The sequence below is a fragment of the Oncorhynchus gorbuscha genome, linkage group LG16, assembly GCF_021184085.1.
Source record: "Oncorhynchus gorbuscha isolate QuinsamMale2020 ecotype Even-year linkage group LG16, OgorEven_v1.0, whole genome shotgun sequence".
Taxonomy (NCBI): Eukaryota; Metazoa; Chordata; class Actinopteri; order Salmoniformes; family Salmonidae; genus Oncorhynchus; species Oncorhynchus gorbuscha.
The window spans coordinates 84,951,224-84,978,006 of record NC_060188.1 but is presented as its reverse complement, the minus strand read 5'-3'; the positions used below and the strand labels follow the sequence as shown (position 1 = coordinate 84,978,006).

At 44.3% G+C, this 26,783-nt stretch overlaps 1 protein-coding gene across 1 annotated transcript in view; it reads left to right on the top strand.

Annotated features, from left to right (window-relative positions):
- Positions 1-207: 207 nt before the first annotated feature.
- LOC123999852 (SH2 domain-containing protein 3C-like) overlaps positions 208-26,783 on the top strand; it is a 160,125-nt gene continuing 133,549 nt past the window's right edge. The window contains exons 1-2 of the mRNA XM_046305862.1: positions 208-402; positions 5,684-6,677. Coding sequence (XP_046161818.1) covers positions 381-402; positions 5,684-6,677 — 1,016 coding nt within the window. The 5' untranslated portion in view covers positions 208-380. The remainder of the gene's footprint in view (positions 403-5,683; positions 6,678-26,783) is intronic.

The following is a 26,783-nucleotide window of genomic DNA, read 5'->3' as shown; positions in this document are numbered from 1 at the left end:
ACACACACACACACACACACACACACACACACACACACACACACACACACACACACACACACACACACACACACACACACACACACACACACACACACACACACACACAGGTGCACTTCTTCTGTATAGCCTTAATACTGTTTCAAGCTCCTCTCTCACCTCTCTATCACCTCCTCCCCACTGCCCAACACAGGAAGCACAGAGGTCTGTTTACACAGCTAGCTTCTAATGCATTTCTGCATCTGCCCCGTGGAGCGGAACTGAACTGTGTCGGCTTGAGGAGAGGTTGGTTCCAGCTCTAGATCTCCAGTCAGTAGCTATCTTCCCCCCAGCCAGTCAGCCTGAAGTTGGACATCATCCCACCACCCCACATCCACAACATGAGCGGAAAACGGAAACTGAGTGAGTAGCCTACGATGTGTGTGTTGTACCACTTTACCACTTTAGTGTGTGTGTGTGTGTGTGTGTGTGTGTGTGTGTGTGTGTGTGTGTGTGTAAAGTGACAATTAATGTTTATCGTAAACTAAATGTACCTCTATTATGATAATGTCAAGTTGGTGACAGGACAGCAGCGCTGTTTGACGAGCCACCTGCCATTCCTCTCACTCGTCTCACGCAAGTATAGCGATAGACAGTATAGATAGACAACATATCTAGAGTGTCTATGTCTTCATCTATCCTTTTAGGCTGACCTAGATGAGGCTTTCTCACTGATAAATAAATGAATAGGGACATGCTAAAAAATGCACTTCTCCTGATCTAGCCTGCTACAAGGAGGTGCTATAGCTTCTCCTGATCTAGCCTGCTACAAGGAGGTGCTATAGCTTCTCCTGATCTAGCCTGCTACAACGAGGTGCTATAGCTTCTCCTGATCTAGCCTGCTACAACGAGGTGCTATAGCTTCTCCTGATCTAGCCTGCTACAAGGAGGTGCTATAGCTTCTCCTGATCTAGCCTGCTACAACGAGGTGCTATAGCTTCTCCTGATCTAGCCTGCTACAAGGAGGTGCTATAGCTTCTCCTGATCTAGCCTGCTACAAGGAGGTGCTATAGCTTCTCCTGATCTAGCCTGCTACAAGGAGGTGCTATACCTTCTCCTGATCTAGCCTGCTACAAGGAGGTGCTATAGCTTCTCCTGATCTAGCCTGCTACAAGGAGGTGCTATAGCTTCTCCTGATCTAGCCTGCTACAAGGAGGTGTTATAGCTTCTCCTGATCTAGCCTGCTACAAGGAGGTGCTATAGCTTCTCCTGATCTAGCCTGCTACAAGGAGGTGCTATAGCGTCTCCTGATCTAGCCTGCTACAAGGAGGTGCTATACCTACACCATTACAATAACATGCGTCATGATGACTACAGACCAAAGTAGCAGGGACATACATGACTCAACACCATAGACATCATATACTGCATTGTAATATAGGTTATATATGTATAGGTTATATATGTATAGGTTATATATGTATAGGTTATATATGTATAGGTTATATATGTATAGGTTATATATGTATAGGTTATATATGTATAGGTTATATATGTATAGGTTATATATGTATAGGTTATATATGTATAGGTTATATATGTATAGGTTATATATGTATAGGTTATATATGTATAGGTTATATATGTATAGGTTATATATGTATAGGTTATATATGTATAGGTTATATATGTATAGGTTATATATGTATAGGTTATATATGTATAGGTTATATATGTATAGGTTATATATGTATAGGTTATATATGTATAGGTTATATATGTATAGGTTATATATGTATAGGTTATATATGTATAGGTTATATATGTATAGGTTATATATGTATAGGTTATATATGTATAGGTTATATGTATAGGTTATATATGTATAGGTTATATATGTATAGGTTATATATGTATAGGTTATATATGTATAGGTTATATATGTATAGGTTATATATGTATAGGTTATATATGTATAGGTTATATATGTATAGGTTATATATGTATAGGTTATATATGATAGGCTATTTTTGGTCCTGACATATACCTCAGCCAGGTTTAATGGAGAACATTTCTGATGAGGTTTATTTCTGTACTTCACTGAGGGGAAGAGGAGGTGGAAGTGTGAAAATACCACACACACACACACACACACACACACACACACACACACACACACACACACACACACACACACACACACACACACACACACACACACACACACACACACACACACACACACACACACACACACACACACACACACACACACACACACACACACACACACACACACACACACACACGCACGCACCAACTGCAGCAGCAGCACACACAGGAAACACTTCAGTTTCATCAGTTATCAGGTCCTCTTTGAATGTGCTCTTTACGTCACAGAAGAGAGATGGTAGGTAAGATATCACAGTTGCAAAAGTCATGGTACAAAATGATCCTTTACTGTGTGGCCAGTGCCTCTTTGAGGACAAAGTAAAGACCAACCCAGTAGTTTCTTTCTCACCCTCCTGTTCACAGTACAGCACTGGCTGCCTGTTCTGTCCATGTCTGTTTAATATTTAACTCTGCTGGTTCTGTAACTATCAGAGTCTTCTCAGTTATGGTCTGGACAGAAACACAAGTGTTATGCGGGTGAGTGAGGACCCAAAAGCGGTTTAACAGAAACAGAGTCTTTTAATGTCCAAACACAAGGAAGACATATATCCTCTTCAGATGTATCGATTAACAAAATAGACAACCCGCAGAGAGGGCGACAAATAAATCATAATGTCCTCTGATCTTTACAGGAGAGTCCCCTTCTAGCAGCAGAGGAGAATAGCAGGGTTAGCGGCAACAGACTGCTGGTCTCTCCGGGTAGGCGCAGGTTGTAGAGGACAGAGGTACCTGATAACACGTAGCATCTGATGAAGAGGCAGATTACGACAGGATGGGACAAGGGTGAAGCAAACGAGAATCTGACAAAGACAGAAGCAGAAACAGAGAGAGAAATAGAGACCTAATCAGAGGGAAAAAAGGGAACAGGTGGGAGAGAGTAAACGAGGTAGTTAGAGGAGATGAGGAACAGCTGGGGGAAGGAAAAGAAGAGAAGGTAACCTAATACGACCAGCAGGGGGAAACGAAGTGAAGAGAAAGAACAGGAACAAGACATAACATGACAATACATGACAACAAGAGTCTAGAGAAAGTTCAGAGAACAACGGTTATTACTGTAGAAGTTAGTAGCCTACCTTTCTGAAATCACAGGTATCCAAAAGCAGGCAAATCCTCCCTTTTTTTGCTCAATAAGAAGAGCATACAGTGCCTTCAGAGAGTTTTCACACCCCTTGACTTATTCCACATTTTGTTGTGTTTCAGCCTGAATTAAAAATCGATTAAATATGTTATTTTTCTCACCCATCCACAAACAATACCCCAAAATGACAAATAGAAAACATGTCTTTAGAAATTTTAGTAAATGTATTGAAAATGAAACACAGAAATAACTAGTTTACATGTTGAGGGAGAGGTTGTTGTCCTGGCACCACATGGCCAGGTCTCTGACCTCCTTCCTATAGGCTGTCTTGTTGTTGTCGGTGATCAGGCCTACCACTGTCGTGTCATCGGCAAATTTAATGATGGTGTTGGAGTCGTGCAGTCATGAGTGAACAGGGGGTACAGGAGGGGGCTGAGCACGCACCCCTGAGGGGCCCCTGTGTTGATGATCAGCATGGAGGATTTTTATTTATTTATTTTAGCTTTATTTAACTAGGCAAGTCAGTTAAGAACAAATTCTTATTTTCAATGACGGCCTAGGAACAGTGGGTTAACTGCCTGTTCAAGGGCAGAACGACAGATTTGTACCTTGTCAGCTTGGGGATTTGAACTTTCAACCTTTCAGTTACTCGTCCAAAACTCTAACCACTAGGCTACCCTGCCGCCCCTGATGTGTTGTTACCTACCCTTACCACCTGGGGGTGACCCGTCAGGAAGTCCAGGATCCAGTTGCAGAGGGAGATGTTTAGTCACAGGGTCCTTAGCTTAGGGATGAGCTTTGAGGGCACTATGGTGTTGAACGCTGAGCTGTAGTCAATAAATAGCATTCCCACATAGGTGTTCCTTCTGTCCAGGTGGGAAAGGGCAGTGTGGAGTGCAATAGAGACTGCATCATCTGTGGATCTGTTTGGGCGGTATGCAAATTGGAGTGGATCTAGGGTTTCTGGGATGATGGTGTTGATGTGAGTCATGACCAGACTTTCGAAGCACTTCATGTCTACAGACATAAGTGCTACGGGTCGGTATTCATTTAGGGAGGTCACCTTAGTGTTCTTGGGCACAGGCACTATGGTGGTCTGCTTAAAAAATGTTGGTATTATTGACTTGGTCAGGGGAGAGGTAGAAAATGTGAGTGAAGACACTTGCTAATTGGGCAGCGCATGCTTGCAGTACACATCCTGGTAATCCGTTTGGCCCTGTTTCCTTGTGAATGTTGACCTGTTTTAAGGTCTTACTCACATTGACTGCGGAGTGCATCATCACACAGTCTTCCGGTACAGCTGGTGCTCTCATGCATGTCTCAGTGTTATCTGCCTCGAAGTGAGCATAGAAGTAGTTTAGCTCGTCCGGTAGGCTCGTGTCACTGGGCAGCTCTCGGCTGTGCTTCCCTTTATAGTCTGTAATGGTTAGCAGGCCCTGCCACATCCGACGAGCGTCAGAGCCGGTGTAGGACAACTCGATCTTAGCCGTGTATTGACGCTGTTTGTATTTGTTGGGTACAGAGATTGGGTAGTCATTCAAAAATCATGTAAAACACTATTATTCCACACAGAGTCCATGCCACTTATTATGTGACATGTTATGCAAATTTGACTCATTAACTTATTTAGGCTTGCCATAACAAAGGGGTTGATGCCCATGGAACATGATTCCACTTTGACATTTTATGGGGTATTGTGTGCCGGCCAGTAAAAAAAGAGAATGTTATCCATTTGAAATGTAGGCTGTAACACAACGAAATGTGGAAAATGCAAGGGGTGAATCAGTGGCGGTTCTAGACCATTTCAACTGGGGGGGGCCAAGCTGGGGCCAGTTGTACTGTTAGAGGGACCAGTTACGTTAGACGTTATTGTTGACGTATCGGTTTCTTCATATAAGATTATGATGTCATGCTGTGGGCCAAAAACTCCATCCGACCTGAACAGGCTGAAATTCCAGTAATTATTTCCACAAATGTTTTTCCTCTTACACTAAAAGGACATTCGCAATTTCAGATTGTTAGTTATTTCGACCTCATAGTGTGGAAATAGCTGTCAAAAAGAAACTGTCAAAAAAAGTTCTCATACCCCCTCAGACAAGTTGTTTCCATTCCTGCCCAGTGTTTATCTATTGTTTATATTGAGGGGCTGTTCTGGATCTTACACCAACTCTGAATCTGACCATGTTATATTGTTAACTTTGAACAGCTGGAGTTCTATAAAAAAGAACCAGGCTTTCACCTGCAATCCAACAACCCAGCCCAGGGGGTCAATGCAGTACATTCCAAACATTCTAGAACACACTCAACATTCTAGAGCACTTAAAACAGTTTATGTGACAAAATTAAACAAAACAGACTATACAAAAGAGAACAGACAAATGACTAAGAGAATACCAGGGTATTACTGTAAATGTATGACACATTGTCTGTCTGTCTCTCCCCCTCCCTCAACAGGTTTCAAGTGGTTTGGGAGTCTCTCTAACCTATCCTTTCGGCGTGGATCATCGTCAGACAAATCTCCCTCCAAGTCTGACGGGGGCAGAGCTCTGGATGTGGTATCCTCCCCCGACGCCGCGGAGACGTCTGTTGACGACATGGATATGACTCGTCCGCGCACCTCCAGCTACGCCCGCTCCAGCGACAACTACACCCACATGGGCACCTTGCCCCGCCTCCTCCTCAGGAAGAGAGACAAGAGTGGGAATTCTGTGAAAGGAGGAACCAAGAAGGGGGCGGGGCTGGGCAGGAGTCAGAGCCAGCGGCCGGGAGGGGACCATGTCTGTAGCTCTCCCCTTCTCACAGCTCTATCTAGCAAGCCTGGCTCCAGACAGGACGAGCCTGGCACCAGACAAGACGAGCCTGGCGCCAGACAGGACGAGCCTGGCACACCTCTATCCAGCCAGGCTGGTCCTGGTCCAAAGACCCAACAGGCCCAGGGGCTGCCTCCCATCCCCAGAGGGGGATCACTCAGTAGAAGTAAACACAAAGACCCACACGCTCACTGTGAGGAAGGAAAACCACAGACAAGTCAGCTAATGTCAGCTCAGGCTGTGGGGTCTGCTTCCTCCTCTACCGCCTCGTCACTTGTCTGTGAAGACGTCCCTGAAGGAAACACAGTCACCACTGATCAAGGTGTTCCATCTCCAGATACAGCATCAACTGGTGGGGCCAGAAGGAATCTTCCTTCTGTTCCTGGTCAGTCAGTTTCCATGTCCTCACAGAGCCAGGTGAACATTCAGACAGAAGAGCCATCTTCAACCCCTAAGGTTCCTAAGAAATCCCTGCCTGGGACCCAGGTCACCCAGCATTGTGAGGAGGGCTTCCCCTGGGAGAGAGCTGATAACCTAGGGACAGACAGTAACTCCAGCTTCCTGCCTGAGATGGCCTCCTGTGGTTCTAGTGGAAGAGACCTTCAGAGGGAAACTCATCCTGGTGAACCTGTGAACAGGTGAGAGTAACCATTTCTTGAATTTCAACCAAAACTGCCATTGTGGGATGTGATAAAACTGCTCCACTGTTTGTAATGCAGCTCAGCATAATCAGTATCCCTGATTGGTTACTTTCTCATGGATAGAAGCTTCTATGAGAGGGAGGGAAAGCATGACTAATTTGAGTTGCCTCAGCCCATTCTTCAAGGAGTCCAACCTGAAGATCTGTGTCTAATGATGTACAGTGCCTCTGTGTGGATGCCTCTGTGTGGATGCCTCTGTGTGGATGCCTCTGTGTGGATGCCTCTGTGTGGATGCCTCTGTGTGGATGCCTCTGTGTGGATGCCTCTGTGTGGATGCCTCTGCGCAGACAGACTGATGACCAGGTTTTATAGTTTGTTTATGAAGACTGTAAAATGTCAGAAGTAAGTTCCCCTGGCCTTTAAAAGAAAATAGTGTGCCTGACTTTTCCGAGGACATTCAGCAGAGATGTCTTGGTTCTGGGTATTTCACTGCTAGTATGAAGAAGAGTCACAGTGAGTGGCAGTATCGAGGAACCTGTGAACATGAGTTCCTTGGAGTATAACGCTTTTCTCTGAAGAGCTACATTTTCCAATGTGGAACAACATATTCGACTTCTTTACAGGTATCAAATCAAATAAAACGCTATTAAAAATATCACATTTCTTACACGCTTGTAGAGTCATACCCAATAAGACTCAAGGCTGTAATTGCTGCCAAAGTTGCTTTAACAAAGTACTGAGTAAAGGGTCTGAATACTTATGTAAATGTGATGTTTTTATTTTTTATTTTTTATATTTCCGTTTTTTTCTTTCTTATAAAACCAGTTTTTGCTTTGTCATTATGAGGTACTGTGTGTTGATTGATGAGGGGAGAAAAAACATTTTAATCAATTTTTGAAAAAGGCTACAACTTAACAAAATGTAGAAAAAGTGGAGGGGTCTGAATATTTTCTGAATGCACTGTACCTACTTATTAACAAAATTAACAAGAGATTTTCTTACTTTACAAAAATAAATGTAACAATATTTTAAGACAATTAAATACTCTACCAACAAAAAAAGCTGTTCAAATGATAAATGTGAGGATATCCCTTAAGGCATTTGTGTAATGTGTTATTGTACCCTCTCGCCCTGCCAATAGCCTAGTGCCGCCCTAACCCAAATATTATTATTATTATTAAATTAAGAAAGATTTGCTAAATAAACTCAAGATAAAATAGTAACACAATGAAATAACAATAATATACAAGGTACCAGTAGAGTCCATTTGCAGGGGTACTGGTTAATCGAGGTACATGAGGTACATGTAAGGCTCTGGTACATAAGGTACATTTAAGGCTCTGGTACATGAGGTACATGTAAGGCTCTGGTACATGAGGTACATGTAATGCTCTGGTACACGAGGTACATGTAAGGCTCTGGTACATGGGGTACATGTAAGGCTCTGGTACATGAGGTACATGTAATGCTCTGGTACATGAGGTACATGTAAGACTCTGGTACACGAGGTACATGTAAGGCTCTGGTACATGAGGTACATGAGGTACATGTAAGGCTCTGGTATATGAGGTACATGTAAGGCTCTGGTACACAAGATACATGAGGTACATGTAATGCTCTGGTACATGAGGTACATGTAAGACTCTGTCTGGTACATGAGGTACATGTAAGGCTCTGGTACATGGGGTACATGTACGGCTCTGGTACATGAGGTACATGTAAGGCTCTGGTACATGATGTACATGGGGTACACGAGGTACATGTAAGGCTCTTGTGCATGAGGTACATGAGGTACATGTAAGACTCCGGCACATGTGGTACATGAGGTACATGTAAGGCTCTGGTACATGAGGTACATGGGGTACATGAGGTACATGAGGTACATATAAGGCTCTGGTACATGAGGTACATGAGGTACATGAGGTACATGAGGTACATATAAGGCTCTGGCAGTCATGAAATGTCATCAGCCGGTGATTGTCAAGCAAATAACTGCTGGTCTCACAGTAATTGACCGTCAATGAACATAGACACATTAAGCATGCTGCAAGCCGGCAAAACACAACAGCACAGAGCATTCGCTCCTTCGCTCCCACCCCGCTATTGCCCCATGAGGAAGTAGCAAGATATTGGCTACACTACCAGGCCCGGGTGATAGCTAAAGCACCAAAAATGTAAAGTACCAAAAATGCTCACCACTGGGTCTGCGTCACACCAAACGGCAGGCATCATAGACACAGGGATGTTTCAATTTCAGTTCCTCCACCTCAACACTTAACGTCACCCCAGTAACCACTCCTTTCAAAGGCACCCTACTCCGGAGAGAACAGCAAGTCACAGGTCTTGTCAATAGTCTCGTGACGTGAATCTCCCTGCTCCACCTGGACAGAAGAAACACACACAACTGGGAAATGTGAACATTGCTACCCATGACGGTTCTCTTTTGGAACATGTTCCCAACAATAAATACCTCGGAATTTGGTTAGATGATAATCTCTCTTCTAAAACTTTTTTTTAATAGAAATCAATCTTGTCTGTCATCACAGCACAGAAAGGAAATTGAACAGGCCACTTTTATATCCGTGCTTGATTATGGGGATGTTTTATACAGTTGAAGTCAGAAGTTTACATACACTTAGGTTGGAGTCATTAAAACTCGTTTTTCAACCACTCCACAAATTTCTTCTTAACAAACTATAGTTTCGGTTAGGACATCTACTTTGTGCATGACACAAGTAATTTGTCCAACAATTGTTTACTGATTATTTCACTCATAAGTCACTGTATCACAATTCCAGTGGGTCAGTTTACAACATACACTAAGTTGACTGTGCCTTTAAACAGCTTGGAAAATTCCAGAAAATTATGTCATGGCTTTAGAAGCTTCTGATAGGCTAATTGACAACATTTGAGTCAATTGGAGGTGTACCTGTGAATGTATTTCAAGGCCTACCTTCAAACCCAGTGCCTCTTTGTTTGACATCATGGGAAAATCAAAAGAAATCAGGCAAGACCTCAGAAAAACAATTGTAGACCTCCACAAGTCTGGTTCATCCTTGGGAGCAATTTCCAAACACCTGAAGGTACCACATTCATCTGTACAAACAATAATACGCAAGTTAAAACCCCATGGAACCATGCAGCTGTCATACCGCTCAGGAAGGAGATGCGTTCTGTCTCCTAGAGATGAACGTACTTTGGTGTGAAAGGTAGCAGATCATTCCCAGAACAACAGCAAATGACCTTGTGAAGATGCTGGAGGAAACAGGTACAAAAGTATCTATATCCACAGTAAAACGAGTCCTATATCGACATAAACTGAAAGGCCGCTCAGCAAGGAAGAAGCCATTGCTCCAAAACCGCCATCAAAAAGACGGACAATGGTTTGCAACTGCACATGGGGACAAATATCATACTTTTTGGAGAAATATCCTCTGGTCTGATGAAACAAAAATAGAACTGTTTGGCCGTAATGACAATCGTTTTAAAAAAAAAGGGTCGAAGAACACCTTCCCAACCGTGAAGCACGGGGGTGGCAGCATCTTGTTGTGGGGGTGCTTTTCTGCAGGAGGGACTGGTTCAGGTCACAAAATAGATGGATTCATGAGGAGTGAAAATGATGTGGATATATTGAAGTAACATCTCAAAAACATCAGTCAGGAAGATAAAGCTTGGTCGCAAATGGGTCTTCCAAATGGACAATGACCCCAAGCATACTTCCAAAGGTGTGGCAAAATGGCTTAAGGACAACAAAGTCAAGGTATTGGAGTGGCCATCACAAAGCCCTGACCTCCACCATATAGAAAATGTTTGGGCAGAACTCAAAAAGTGTGTGCGAGCAAGGAGGCCTACAAACCTGACTCAGTTACACCAACTCAGTGAGGAGGAATGGGACAACATTCACCCAACTTATTGTGGGAAGCTTGTGGAAGGCTACCCGAAACATTTGACCCAAGTGAAATAATTTAAAGGCAATGCTACCAAATACTAATTGAGTGTATGTAAACTTCTGACCTACTGGGATTGTGATGAAAGAAATAAAAGCTGAAATAAATCATTCTCTCTACTATTATTCTGACATTTCACATTCTTAAAATAAAGTGGTGATCCTAACTGACCTACGACAGGAAACCTTTACTAGTATTAAATGTAATGAATTGTGAAAAACTGAGTTTAAATGTATTTGGCTAAGGTGTACGTAAACTTCTGACTTCAACTGTAGATACATGGATCAGCATCAGTAGTGAAGAAATTAGATGCAGTGTATCATGCAGCATTGTGCTTTGTTACTGGTGCAAACTTTTGCACACATAATTGGCTTTTGTACACTTGGGTTTGCTGGGACTCCCTGACTTTTAGAAGGACCAGACACGGGTTGTTTATAAAGCTGTCTCACAGAAACTTCCTAACTATCTTCACTCAACAATCCAGTGGTCAAACAGTATTTATCAGACTCTGTCACAGGACATGCTAGTGCTAGAGATGCCCCGGATTCACTCAGAGTTAGGTCAAACAGTATTTATCAGACTCTGTCACAGGACATGCTAGTGCTAGAGATGCCCCGGATTCACTCAGAGTTAGGTCAAACAGTATTTATCAGACTCTGTCACAGGACATGCTAGTGCTAGAGATGCCCCGGATTCACTCAGAGTTAGGTCAAACAGTATTTATCAGACTATGTCACAGGACATGCTAGTGCTAGAGATGCCCCGGATTCACTCAGAGTTAGGTTAAACAGTATTTATCAGACTCTGTCACAGGACATGCTAGTGCTAGAGATGCCTCGGATTCACTCGGAGTTAGGCAAAACAGTATTTATCAGACTCTGTCACAGGACATGCTAGTGCTAGAGATGCCTCGGATTCACTCAGAGTTAGGCAAAACAGTATTTATCAGACTCGGTCACAGGACATGCTAGTGCTAGAGATGCCCCGGATTCACTCAGAGTTAGGTTAAACAGTATTTATCAGACTCGGTCACAGGACATGCTAGTGCTAGAGATGCCCCGGATTCACTCAGAGTTAGGTTAAACAGTATTTATCAGACTCGGTCACAGGACATGCTAGTGCTAGAGATGCCCCGGATTCACTCAGAGTTAGGTTAAACAGTATTTATCAGACTCTGTCACAGGACATGCTAGTGCTAGAGATGCCTCGGATTCACTCAGAGTTAGGTTAAACAGTATTTATCAGACTCGGTCACAGGACATGCTAGTGCTAGAGATGCCTCGGATTCACTCAGAGTTAGGTTAAACAGTATTTATCAGACTCGGTCACAGGACATGCTAGTGCTAGAGATGCCCCGGATTCACTCAGAGTTAGGTTAAACAGTATTTATCAGACTCTGTCACAGGACATGCTAGAGATGCCCCGGATTCACTCAGAGTTAGGTTAAACAGCTGTCACGCTGGTATAAAGGATTTGGAGACAGGTGCAGGAACACACAATAAGGTTTTATAATACACCCAAAACAAACATGTATACAAAAACACTGGGCTGTACCCAAACAAAAGAGCGAGGGTAAACCTCGTTGAACGACACGGGACGATGCCGTGTCTATATAAAGCACACAGCATAACAGCTGCACCAACGCATAGGTACTCACACCACCAATGCATCGGTACTCACACCACCAATGCATTGGTACTCACACCACCAACGCATAGGTACTCACACCACCAACGCATAGGTACACACACCACCAACGCATAGGTACTCACACCACCAACGCATAGGTACTCACACCACCAACGCATAGGTACTCACACCACCAACGCATAGGTACTCACACCACCAACGGACACGGGAACAATAACCGACAAAGAGAGGGAACAGAGGGCGCATATATAACATACTGATCAGGGGAAAAGGGAACCAGGTGTGTGTAATCAGACAAGACAGTTATTATAAACTGTGATTATTTTTTGTAATGTGTGTTTTTCTTATAGCAGTTTATTTATTTTAATAATTTTAATATCCATCTTGTACTTTTTATATGTTTTGATTTTGTTTGGTTTTAAATTCTTATTAATTGCTGTGTTGTTTTTATTGTTGTATCACAGGGCCCAACTGTAAGAGAGAAACTGTCTCAGCTTTGTTCCCCTGTTTAAATAAAGGTTAATAAACATAAAATCATAAAGTCCACTTGGACCTTCTCCGATTTGAACAGTACCCAACTTATGTTCCACCCAGCCTGAACCTACATATGGATCAGCCAAAAGGCATGGATCCACTTTCTCCAAAAATGTCACTCCCACTGGGCCCGAATCATCCTTTGCATGACCATCAGGGCGAAGCTCGGATTCAGAGGTCTTCACCACACCTGCCACCATAGGTCCTTCATCCTCACTCTCGTCAGGATACATTTCCTAACCATCAGAGACAGCAGGATACAGTTTGTACTTGGCTCTTCTCCTTCTTCCTAACTGTCTATAAGACCGTCTATCCGTTCACCACACTCATGCTGTGCCTTCATCCACTATATTGCTTGCAGAGCTTGCACTGATGGTTTTTCTCTAAAACTGAACTTCTGTTCCTTAGCCAATTTACAAGACTGGCCTCTCCATGCTTCTCTTCAATCTCTGGCCTCTCCATGCTTCTCTTCAATCTCTGGCCTCTCCATGCTTCTCTTCTATCTCTATCCTCTCCATGCTTCTCTTCAATCTCTGGCCTCTCCATGCTTCTCTTCTATCTCTGGCCTCTCCATGCTTCTCTTCAATCTCTGGCCTCTCCATGCTTCTCTTCTATCTCTGGCCTCTCCATGCTTCTCTTCTATCTCTGGCCTCTCCATGCTTCTCTTCTATCTCTGCCCTCTCCATGCTTCTCTTCTATCTCTGGCCTCTCCATGCTTCTCTTCTATCTCTGGCCTCTCCATGCTTCTCTTCTATCTCTGGCCTCTCCATGCTTCTCTTCTATCTCTGGCCTCTCCATGCTTCTCTTCTATCTCTGGCCTCTCCATGCTTCTCTTATATCTCTATCCTCTCCATGCTTCTCTTCTATCTCTGGCCTCTCCATGCTTCTCTTCTATCTCTGGCTTCTCCATGCTTCTCTTCTATCTCTGGCCTCTCCATGCTTCTCTTCTATCTCTGGCCTCTCTATGCTTCTCTTCTATCTCTGGCCTCTCCATGCTTCTCTTCTATCTCTGGCTTCTCCATGCTTCTCTTCTATCTCTGGCCTCTCCATGCCTCTCTTCTATCTCTATCCTCTCCATGCTTCTCTTCTATCTCTGGCCTCTCCATGTTTTTCTTCTATCTCTATCCTCTCCATGCTTCTCTTCTATCTCTATCCTTTCCATGCTCTCTTCTATCTCTGGCCTCTCCATGCCTCTCTTCTATCTCTGGCCTCTCCATGCTTCTCTTCTATCTCTGGCCTCTCCATGCCTCTCTTCTATCTCTGGCCTCTCCATGCTTCTCTTCTATCTCTATCCTCTCCATGCTTCTCTTCTATCTCTGGCCTCTCCATGCCTCTCTTCTATCTTTGGCCTCTCCATGCTCTCTTCTATCTCTATCCTTTCCATGCTCTCTTCTATCTCTGGCCTCTCCATGCTTCTCTTCTATCTCTGGCCTCTCCATGCTTCTCTTCTATCTCTGGCCTCTCCATGCTCCTCTTCTATCTCTATCCTCTCCATGCTTCTCTTCTATCTCTGGCCTCTCCATGCTTCTCTTCTATCTCTGGCCTCTCCATGCTTCTCTTCTATCTCTGGCCTCTCCATGCTTCTCTTCTATCTCTGGCCTCTCCATGCTTCTCTTCTATCTTTGGCCTCTCCATGCTTCTCTTCTATCTATATCCTCTCCATGCTTCTCTTCTATCTCTATCCTCTCCATGCTTCTCTTCTATCTATGGCCTCTCCATGCTTCTCTTCTATCTCTGGCCTCTCCATGCTTCTCTTCTATCTCTGGCCTCTCCATGCTTCTCTTCTATCTCTGGCCTCTCCATGCTTCTCTTCTATCTACGGCCTCTCCATGCTTCTCTTCTATCTCTGGCCTCTCCATGCTTCTCTTCTATCTACGGCCTCTCCATGCTTCTCTTCTATCTCTATCCTCTCCATGCTTGTCTTCTATTGTTACAGCTTCTCCATGAAGATTCTCGTTATCCAGGACCCATGTCTCCCAGCGATGAGGTGCCAGCTTCAATTCCAAGTCTACAGTTCTGAACTTCCGCCTTCACTAAATACAGCGATATCATTGGTTCATTTACCCACCCAAATCCATTCAAGGGGATATCATTGGTTCGTTTATGCATCGGAATCCATTCGTCTCCACTCGACTCTCAACTGCGCAACATAAATCATCAATTTGGACACCAGGCATGTCCATATAGCCAAAGATGATGGATATACTGACCAGCTACATGTCTCTCCATCCAAACAATGGGAGTCGGTGTCCACAAAGCAGCACGGCGTGCTGTCTAGCTCCCGCCTATCCTTTCTTTGGATTGGGGGGATACATCTCATTATTGGGCTCCCGAGTGGTGCAGCGGTCTAAGGCACTGCATCTCATGCTAGAGGTGTCACTACAGTCACCCTGGTTCGAATCCAGGCTGTATCACAACTAGCACAATGGCAGCCCCATAGGGCAGCACACAATTGGCCCAGCGTTGTTTGGTCGGCGTAGGCTGTCATTGTAAATAAGGTTTTTTTCTTAACTTATTGTCTGTTAAATGAAGGTTAAATACAAAATGGTGATCCTTTTTTGAATATTCAATCAGGGTTGTTGACGTCAACCGCCTGTTTTCAATGGAGAGAGATGATATGCTACTAGCCTCATCATGAATATGCATAGCCATCTCTAGACAACACCGATATAACTTTTTTTCTCAAGGTTGCCGGGATGTCAAGTATCCTACATATATCAGTGTACCAGTAACAACTTAAGCATTACAAAACGTATATTAGATCAAATAAACCTCACGTATAGCAAATAAGAAATTCATTTTTTTGTTGACCAAATTCGACACTCTCATTGAACTCCATCCAAAAACTCCTTGCTTGGTGGGCAAAACAAGGAAAATACGCCACCTGCTGGAGGGAGACAGAGTTTCTGCTGAGTTGGGCCTGTCTCTTCCTCTCTGGTATCGTCTCGCCCGATTTAAAGGGAGTTGTCGTCTCAAACATCCACTGTTCACTATTCAAACCCGATTTAAACGGCCGATCACTTGCAGAAAGTTCCCGGGGAAAAGAGGAAGAGAAAGTTGAGGAATTGATTCGTCTACAGCTGAACTCTTCGCGAACCATGGTTGGGTGAGAACAACTCTTTATTTGTTTTAGAAGTCTATGACATCGCCTCATTTCTGTGATTTATATGCAAGGCTGTTGAATACATTATTTTGTCATTAGGCTAGACACAGAGAGCCCCCTTATTGTCAGAATCAACCTGTGTTTATAAAGTGTCTTGTTGTTTTGTTTTACTGGTGAGCTCATGTGGCTCATGTCACGGTGGTTTCAGAGCGAAGACGCTAATATTTGTGTAAACTCTTTGGAATTGTAATCTGTAGGTGTCACTGAGTAGGCTGATACCCATCTCATACTCATTTACATTTTACATTTACATTTAAGTCATTTAGCAGACGCTCTCTTCGTAGATAAGGCTGTATGCCTCCAACGTAATTATGCAGTCTAATAAATCCACAGTGGGATTAGAAATGAGTTTATTGTCAAATGAATTACTTATTGTATTTATTTAAGTTATATAACAACATTCCAAACTTGTTGACCATTATCTAGTCCAAATGTGACATTATTCCACAATTAGTTTCCGTTTGGATCAGTTTCAATTGTGGACGTTTATTTTGAAGGCGAACTGTGAATTCAACAATTGTTTACATTATAATTATATATATATATTTACAACACATACAACATATCACACGAACCAAATATCAACATGTAAACTCATGACACAAATGTGTTCTCTGCTGTCCTATTTTCACTGGATGGCACATCTCTACTTTTCTTTCATTGCAAATCACATTTTCATCCAAACAAAACATAACAATGTTCCATATATGGTGAATTATAAAGAACAATAAATAAATAGCTCATTAATATTATGAAGTAGGAGTCATGATCAAATTGCCAGCAGTTTCTCGTTATATACATTATTTGTATAACATTACATTTTATTGATTGGGTTAATGATTTTATATCTTTCATTTGGTATCAGTACACATGATTAGTATTAATCACATATTATAAATAACAGATATTTACCCCTGTTTTCATTCACTACAAGACAGTAACTTCAAATTTGGCCTTTAACACTCATTTACATTTGCAATAGTTTCCCCAAATTTGACAGTGTTCATTGACAGTCTTTGTCTCTCTCTGTCTCTCTGTGTCTGTGTCTGTGTCTCTCTGTGTCTGTGTCTCTCTGTCTCTCTGTCTCTCTGTCTCTCTGTCTCTCTGTCTCTCTGTCTCTCTGTCTCTCTGTCTCTCTGTCTCTCTGTCTCTGTCTCTCTGTCTCTCTGTTTCTGTCTCTGTGTCTCTCTCTGTCTCTGTTTCTGTCTCTGTGTCTCTGTCTCTCTGTGTCTGTCTCTCTGTCTCTGTCTCTCTGTGTCTGTCTCTCTGTCTCTGTCTCTCTGTGTCTCTGTCTCTCTGTCTCTGTCTCTCTGTCTCTCTGTCTCTGTGTCTCTGTCTCTGTCTCTCTGTCTCTCTGTCTCTCTGTGTCTCTGTCTCTCTGTCTCTCTGTCTCTCTGTGTCTCTGTCTCTCTGTGTCTCTGTCTCTCTGTGTCTCTCTGTGTCTCTCTGTGTCTCTGTCTCTCTCTGTCTCTCTGTCTCTCTGTGTCTCTGTCTCTCTGTCTCTCTCTGTCTCTCTGTCTCTCTCTGTCTCTGTCTCTCCGTGTCTCTGTCTCTCTGTGTCTCTGTCTCTCTGTGTCTCTGTCTCTCTGTGTCTCTGTCTCTCTGTGTCTCTCTGTCTCTGTGTCTCTCTGTCTCTGTGTCTCTGTCTCTGTGTCTCTGTCTCTGTCTCTGTCTCTGTCTCTGTCTCTCTGTCTCTGTGTCTCTGTGTCTCTGTCTCTCTGTCTCTCTGTCTCTCTGTCTCTCTGTCTCTCTGTCTCTCTCTGTCTCTGTTTCTGTGTCTCTGTGTCTCTGTCTCTCTCTGTCTCTCTGTCTCTCTGTCTTTCTCTGTCTCTCTGTCTCTCTCTGTCTCTGTCTCTCTGTGTCTGTCTCTGTCTCTCCGTGTCTCTGTCTCTCCGTGTCTCTGTGTCTGTGTGTCTCTGTCTCTCTGTGTCTCTGTCTCTCTGTGTCTCTCTGTCTCTGTGTCTCTGTCTCTGTGTCTCTGTTTCTGTCTCTCTGTGTCTCTGTCTCTGTGTCTCTGTCTCTCTCTGTCCCTCTGTCTCTCTTTCTCTCTGTGTCTCTGTCTCTCTGTCTCTCTGTCTCTGTCTCTGTCTGTCTCTGTCTCTCTGTCTCTCTGTGTCTCTGTCTCTGTCTCTGTCTCTGTCTCTCTGTGTATCTGTTCTGTCTCTGTCTCTCTGTGTCTCTGTCTCTGTCTCTCTGTGTCTCTCTCTGTCTCTCTCTGTCTCTGTCTCTCTCTGTCTCTCTGTCTCTATGTGTCTCTGTCTCTATGTGTCTCTGTCTCTGTCTCTCTCTCTGTGTCTCTGTCTCTCTCTCTGTGTCTCTGTCTCTCTCTCTGTGTCTCTGTCTCTCTCTCTGTGTCTCTGTCTCTCTCTCTGTGTCTCTGTCTCTCTCTCTGTGTCTCTGTCTCTGTCTCTCTCTGTCTCTCTGTCTGTCTCTCTGTGTCTCTGTCTCTCTGTCTCTCTGTATCTCTGTCTCTCTGTGTCTCTGTCTAAAAGGATCATGCAGTAAAATGACCCTTTTAGCAATGTGAGTTCGTGACCAGAGCATGGAAGCGTCTGCTGTATTTTCTGGGAGGTTCATTTCCAGCAAGATAAAGACTTCATATGTGTGTAGTCCGTTTTCTGTTGCTCCTTGAAATACAGAGAATATTACACTATTGTGGCTAATCCTTATTGTGGCGACTGTAGCTTCACACAGGTTGTTTGGTGTGTGTGTCTGTGTGTGTGTGTTCATGCATGTTTATCTGTCATTAACACTGTGTGTGAGAGAGAGAGGAAACATGGGGTTGTGGCCATTAGGAAACATGTGTTTCTTCTTGCTCTCCCAGAACAATATGTCTTTATGTTCTATTCCTTATAACACAACTTACTGGAATACATTTGTCAATAATATCTGTTGGAAAAGGGTTTGGTTATTCCAACACTAATACCTGCTTGTTAACAAGGTCAAACAGGTCTCATTCAGACTTATTCAGAAGTATTACCTACAGTAGCAAATCATTCAAATCAGCATGAACTTTTTGTGTTGAGCATCCAGAAACAGTTTTGATTTTATTTTGGCACCATCTACATGTAAAGAGATTATGGAAAGATATTTCATTTTGGCACCATCTACATGTAAAGAGATTATGGAAAGATATTTCATTTTGGCACCATCTACATGTAAAGAGATTATGGAAAGATATTTCATTTTGGCACCATCTACATGTAAAGAGATTATGGAAAGATATTTTTATTTTTTTATAATTCATTATATTCTTGATTACTTTTGTTGTTGTTTATGGGAGAATGTGTTGCTCGGTTTCCTTAATTATAATAAGGATCAAGTAAAACAATCTTACCTCTTAAATGTAATTGTGCTAATTGCAAAAATGTCTGATTCATAAAATGTCAATTGACTAATAAAAATCCCAGTGTTCCTTGTTTCTATAAGTACTTCTAGCAGTACATTAAGACCAGTCTACATTTTTCCAATAAGAAAGCTGTAAAAACAATCAATTAAGGTCTCTGTATAACGTGTAATTTAATCTGTATGTATACTGGTGTTTTCTGAAAGTATGTATGTATATGTATATGTATGTGTATGTGTATATATATGTGTATGTATATATATGTGTATGTATATATATGTGTATGTATATATATGTGTATGTATATATATGTGTATGTATATATATGTGTATGTATATATATGTGTATGTATATATATGTGTATGTATATATATGTGTATGTATATATATGTGTGTGTATATATATGTGTGTGTATATATATGTGTGTGTATATATATGTGTGTGTATATATATGTGTGTGTATATATATATATGTGTGTGTATATATATATATGTGTGTGTATGTATATATATGTGTGTATGTATATATATGTGTATGTGTATATATATTGTGAGCGTACCAAGTAATTAGGCGTCACTCTAAAGCGGGAAGGTGGAATAAACGAGTCAGGAGTAGGTTTTTCTGATTGAACACGGTTCTCTATTGAGGGTATTTTGTCAACAAAAACATTAACATAATCAATGAAAAATCTTCCAAGGAAAAAAAACACATCTTCTTCTCCAGATGAAACAAGAACACAATAGGATAATCTTTAAACTACAACAAACATAAATCATGGGTTTGTCACCATCTTCCTGGTTCTTTCAGCACAGCTTCTCTCTCTCGGTAGCCATCTTCCAGAGATAGTTTTCCCCCTCTCTGTTGGTTCCATTCTCTCTTATAGGGGAAGGAGAGTATCTCATTAGTACCTTCAGCTGTGCTTAATTGACTCTGGTTACCTGGTCTCCCATGCTTTGTTGGGCTACTATCCATGAGCCCAGCCTGCCCTCTAGTGGTCCTTCCACATACCTTCCCCCCAGGACCGAACCGGAGGGTCGGGCGCCAGACGCACCGTCTTGGTCGCGTCGGGACAGCGTCTGCATTCCCGTTCCTCGATCCGGCCCTGTGGATGACATGGAAAGAGAACGGTTGTAAAGACAAAAACCATCTGGCTATTCTGTTGTTATTGTTTCTCTTACCAGCCATCCACGCGAGGGGCGCATGGTCAGTAACTAATGCAAACCTCCGACCCAGTAGGTAGTACCGGAGATAATCGAGGGCCCACTTGATGGCTAAGGCCTCTTTCTCTACGGTCGCATACCTCTGTTCCCGATCGCTGAGTTTCCTACTAATGAAGAGAATCGGCTTCTCTGCTTCACCTTCACCCTGAGCTAGTACGGCCCCGAGCCCGGTATCCGAGGCGTCGACCTGCACAATGAACTCTTGTGAGAAGTCCGGAGCCTGTAGAACGGGATCAGAACACAGGCCATCTTTTAACAATTGAAAGGCCTCTTCCGCCTCGTCTTTCCACTCTACCTGGTTTGGCAGGTTTTTCCTGATGAGGTTTGTGAGGGGTTGGCAATGGTTGCATATCCCGGGATAAAACGGCGATAATATCCTGTTATCCCTAAGAAGGCCCGAACGTCTCGCTTGGTCCGGGGTCGAGGCCAGTCACGAATTGCCCTGGTCTTCTCTGCCTGCGGGCGTATTTTCCCATTCCCCACGGTATACCCCAGGTATTCCGCTTCGGACAGGCCCAGGCAGCATTTATTTGGATTGGCTGTCAACCCTGTGGCTTCCAAACTCACGAGCACCGCCCGTAATCGCAGGAGGTGACTATCCCAGTCCTCGCTGTGGATGACCACATCGTCTATGTACGCCGCTGCATACTCTTGATGGGGGCGTAGAATGGCATCCATGAGGCGTTGGAAGGTTGCAGCGGCTCCGTGCAGTCCGAAGGGCATCCTCACATACTGGAAAAGCCCCTCTGGGGTGGCGAAGGCAGTCTTTGAGCGATCCTCCGGAGCCACCGGCACTTGCCAATATCCCTTCGTCAAATCCAGGGTAGTGATGAACTTGGCCTTTCCTAAGCGCTCCAAGAGTTCATCCACACGGGGCATGGGATACGCATCGAATGTAGAGATGGCATTCACGCCCCTAAAGTCGTTGCAGAGTCTCATACTACCATCGGCTTTGGGGACCAGGACTATGGGACTGGACCACTCGCTCGTCGAGGGCTCGATCACGCCCATCCTCAACATCTCCCTCACCTCTTTCTTAGCGATGACTCGGCGAGCCTCAGGAATCCTGTAAGGGCGGATATGCACTTTCTTGCCGGGTTCAGTGTGGATATGGTGGAACAGGACATCTGTTTGTCCTGGGAATGGAGAGAATACTCGACCAAAGTTCATAATCAGCTTATCTAGCTGTCTTGACTGCTCCGGTAGGAGAGTTTGGCCACGGCGCACCTGTGGTAGAGCCTCTTTTTCTTTGCCCTCCAGGGCCATCAAAGCCACCTCCTCCTCTCGTCCATGGTACGTCTTCAGCAGGTTTATGTGATAGAGTTGGACCTTCTTCCTCCTGTCAGGTTGCTTGATGAGGTAATTGACCGGTGAGACCCTTTTCATTACCTCGTAGGGCCCCCTCCACTGCGCCAGCAAGCGATGTTCGGCCGTGGGCACAAGCACCATCACTTTCTCTCCCACGGTGAACTCACGGGGGTCGCAGATTTATCATAGGCCCGGCCTTGGGTCCTTTGGGCCTTCTCCATATGCTCCTTGACTATGGGCCACACTGCTGACAGGCGGTCTCTCATCAGGGTAACGTGTTCTATTGTGGATCGAAAGGGGCATGGTTGGGTCTCCCAGGTCTCCTTGGCTAAGTCGAGGATTCCTCGACAGGGTCTGCCATAGAGCAATTCAAACGGCGAGAATCCAGTGGATGCCTGAGGTACTTCTCGCAGGGCAAACATTAAGTGTGGGAGGAGCATGTCCCAGTTTTTCCCGTCTCGGGACACCACTCTTCTCAACATGCTTTTAATTGTTTTGTTCAAGCGTTCACACAACCCATCTGTTTGAGGGTGGAATATGCTTGTACGTATCTGTTGAACCTGATATAACCGACACAAGTCCTTCATCAACCGGGACATGAACGGGGTTCCTTGATCGGTTAAGATCGTCTTGGGAAGGCCCACACGAGAGAACATCAGGAATAATTCCTTGGCAATTCCCTTTGACGACATGTTACGCAGGGGTATGGCCTCCGGGAACTTGGTAGCATAATCTATAACCACTAGGATGTACTCGTGTCCTCTGGCGGATTTTGGGAGGGGTCCTACGAGGTCCATAGCTATGCGTTCAAAGGGAGTCTCTATGATGGGGAGAGGAATCAAAGGGTTACGTAGGTGTGGCCTTGGGGCTGTACGTTGACATTGATCACACGTCTTACAATACCTGGCCACATCTCGGGTGACACGGGGCCAATAGAATCTCTGCATGATTCTGTCAATAGTCTTGTCTCGTGCCAGGTGTCCTCCTAGGACGTGGGAATGGGCTAACTGTAGAACTGTATCCCTGTAGGGTCTAGGCACCATTAGTAATTCCTGGTTTTCCCCCCTTCGTCGTACGACCCAGTATAAGAGACCCCGCCTGATTGCATAGTAAGGAAGAGGGGCTCACCTGATCCGTCGACGTTCCTCCCATCGATCACCTTCACCTTCCTCATGGCCTCCCTTAGGTCTGGGTCTCTATGCTGCGAGGTGCCGAACTGTCCCTTTAATTCCTGGGGCAGGTCAACCTCAGTAGAGGGATGTGGAGGTTGTTCCACATCCCCATCAGGGGAGACCGAGGAGAATCCCTTCCAGGTTCCCTCCTCGGATGGAGCTTCAAATATATCCCTTAGTGCCTGGTTGCTCCTTCCTTCCTGCGTTGTGTATAACCCTTCACAGGTGTCTTCATCGGTGGTTTCCTGGAATATCTGTCGTAAACGTTGGGTCGCTATTTCTTCCTCTGCAGTAGAGGACGAGGACGTACTACTACCTCGGGCTTGGAGATTCTCTTCTTTCCTGTCCCCCTTATTCCCGTGCATAACGTCATCTGCCGAAGCTCCTTATATAGGGGACAGTCTCTCCCGATCAATAATGGCACCTTCAGCTGGGGCACTTTCCCTGCCCTGACTGTACACCTTCCTTTTGGAGTGAGAATAGGCAGATTCACAGTGGGGTAATAGTGGGTGTCTCCATGGATACAGGATACGGCTACTTTGTCTGGTAGCAGTGTTGCGGAGGTCACCATCCGCTCCTCTACTAACGTAACCATACTTCCCGAGTCGAGAATAGCTACCACATCTTGTCCTTCAACTCGCACCGGAATCTCTGAGGCTGGGGCTATCTCTGCTAACCAACAGTGTTGATCCTGCCCCCTCAAAACGGGATGTGTGGGGGTAGGCAGTGACGACTCTGTGACCATGGGCTCATCCTTGCTAGGACATTCTGGGGCATAATGGTTGGGAGACTGACACTTATAACACCGACCCGGCTGTGGTGGCTGACTGGTGGCTGACTTCTCCCACCTCCGGGGGCTTGGACGTTTCGGTGGCGGGCAAGCCGGGTGAGTCGTGGTACGGGATTGACGACTCCTTCCGTTCCTCCTTGTCACTTTTTAACAACTCCCCTGTAGACCGATATGTTTCCACCGCCTGGGCTATTTCGTCGGCTGACAACGGGTTGGCTTGCCCCACAACCCTTTTAAGTCACTGGGTAATTCTCTCAATATCTTGTCCACTACGAGAGTCTCTATCACATGTCCTACTCCCTTTCCAGGTTCTAGCCACTGTTTTGTCAGTCGTATTAAGGCGAAGATCTGGGCACGAACGGGTTGATCAGCTGTATAGGTCCATTGATGGAACTTTACAGCCCTATCTCTGGCAGTCAGCTGGTACCGGGACAGGATCTCGGTTTTTAGTCGCCCATAGTCCGCAGCTTCGCGGGAATCCAGGTCAAAATAGGCTTCCTGAGCCACCCCGGTCAAAAGAGGAGCTAATGCGCTAGCCCATTCTGTGGGCGGCCACTCTTCCAATGTGCTAGCGGGAAGGTCCCATTTGTGGGCGGCCACTCTTCCAAGGTGGCCGTCCTTTCAAGGTCATGAGGAAGGCCTCAATATCATCCTCCTTGGAGAGACGAGATAAGATGGCGTGAGCAGCCGCTCTTGGCCTAACTCTAGGTTCTTCTCGATCGACTCAGCTGTTGTTGCAGGAGTTCTATGGTTGTCTGCTGTGCCGTGATCAATTGTTGTAGTAGGGCGTTATCCATCGTTCTTGAATGGTTCCTCCGGGTCTTCTGGAAGAATATTAATTTACTCACTTATCCTTGTGTCACTCGTCCACCTAATGCCTGCATCCTCCACCAATGTGAGCGTACCAAGTAATTAGGCGTCACTCTAAAGCGGGAAGGTGGAATAAACGAGTCAGGAGTAGGTTTTTCTGATTGAACACGGTTCTCTATTGAGGGTATTTTGTCAACAAAAACATTAACATAATCAATGAAAAATCTTCCAAGGAAAAAAAAAAAACACATCTTCTTCTCCAACACAATAGGATAATCTTTAATCTACAAACAATAGGATAATCTTTAAACTACAACAAACATAAATCATGGGTTTGTCACCATCTTCCTGGTTCTTTCAGCACAGCTTCTCTCTCTCGGTAGCCATCTTCCAGAGATAGTTTTCCCCCTCTCTGTTGGTTCCATTCTCTCTCTTATAGGGGAAGGAGAGTATCTCATTAGTACCTTCAGCTGTGCTTAATTGACTCTGGTTACCTGGTCTCCCATGCTTTGTTGGGCTACTATCCATGAGCCCAGCCTGCCCTCTAGTGGTCCTTCCACAATATATATGTGTATGTATATATATATATATGTGTATGTATGTATATATATATATGTGTATGTATGTATATATATATATGTGTATGTATGTATGTATGTATGTTTTTAACACTCCGTCAAAAAAAAACGGATGTTGCACACCACATTAAAAAACACAACAAATTGTCTTCTATTAGGCATATTTTCCCTTTTTGTTTTTCCAGACGGCTCGCCATTAAAGCTAGTTAAGGAGGAAAATTACGCCCATGCAGCCTGAATGGAGAATGCTTTATGTACGAGCCGGTCTACAGGGGACACGAGTGTATTACCGGGAATGCACATAAATTCTATCTAGACTATAGTGCAGATAGTGCAGGCTGCCTAGTCCTGCTGTGCCTGTGGAGCTGTGAGTGGTCTGGAACTTGTCCTCATGTGCTTTCCCAGGCTACAGTCTACTCTACTTCCATTTCTGAGGCATGATCGGGCTGTGATTTAGCACATGGATTGTGTTACACAGGGTTGGTGTGTCTGTGTAGACCTGTGTCTGTTTGTGTGTGTGGGACCATTAGTTCAGCTCTGTGACCGTGGGAAGGGATTTAGTGTACAGCACCATGTTCTGGATGGACACTTCAAAGAGATCACACTAATGCTCTTTACTCTCTTTAATCTCTTTCTCTCTTTACTCTCTTTCTCTCTTTACTCTCTTTCTCTCTTTACTCTCTTTCTCTCTTTTCTCTCTCTCTTACTCTCTTTACTCTCTTTACTCTCTTTCTCTCTTCTCTCTCTTTCTCTCTTTCTTTCTCTCTGTCTCGCTCTCTCTCTCGTTCTCTCTCTCTCTCGTTCTCTCTCTGTCTCGTTCTTTCTGTCTCTCTCGCTCTCTCTCTCGCTCTCTCTCCCTCTCTCTCGCTCTCTCACTCTTTCTCTCTCTCTCTCGTTCTGTCTGTCTCTCTGTCTCTGTCTCTCTCTCTCTCCACTTTTCCCTCTATTAAATCCACTGTGAATTTGCCTAATCAGTTATCACAGTAGGATTTAGGATCCAATATAACTGTGTGTGTATGTCAGTCTGTGTTTGTGTGCGACCTCCGTGTTAGGGTGTGCACGTGGGTTCATGGCTGCGTGCGTGTGTGTTTGAATTGATCACTACATAGAACCAAGTCAAAACCTTTGAATAGCATTCATATATTGTGACTGTACTGGTCTGTTAGTGTGCCTGTTGTCTCCAACAAGCCTTATCTCCCCAGTGCCTCCTGTTAATCCTAGTATTATATCCAGGCAGGATGATAACTCTCCCCAGTACCTCCTGTTAATCCTAGTATTATATAGTATTATATCCAGGCAGGATGATAACTCTCCCCAGTACCTCCTGTTAATCCTAGTATTATATCCAGGCAGGATGATAACTCTCCCCAGTACCTCCTGTTAATCCTAGTATTATATCCAGGCAGGATGATAACTCTCCCCAGTACCTCCTGTTAATCCTAGTATTATATCCAGGCAGGATGATAACTCTCCCCAGTACCTCCTGTTAATCCTAGTATTATATCCAGGCAGGATGATAACTCTCCCCAGTACCTCCTGTTAATCCTAGTATTATATCCAGGCAGGATGATAACTCTCCCCA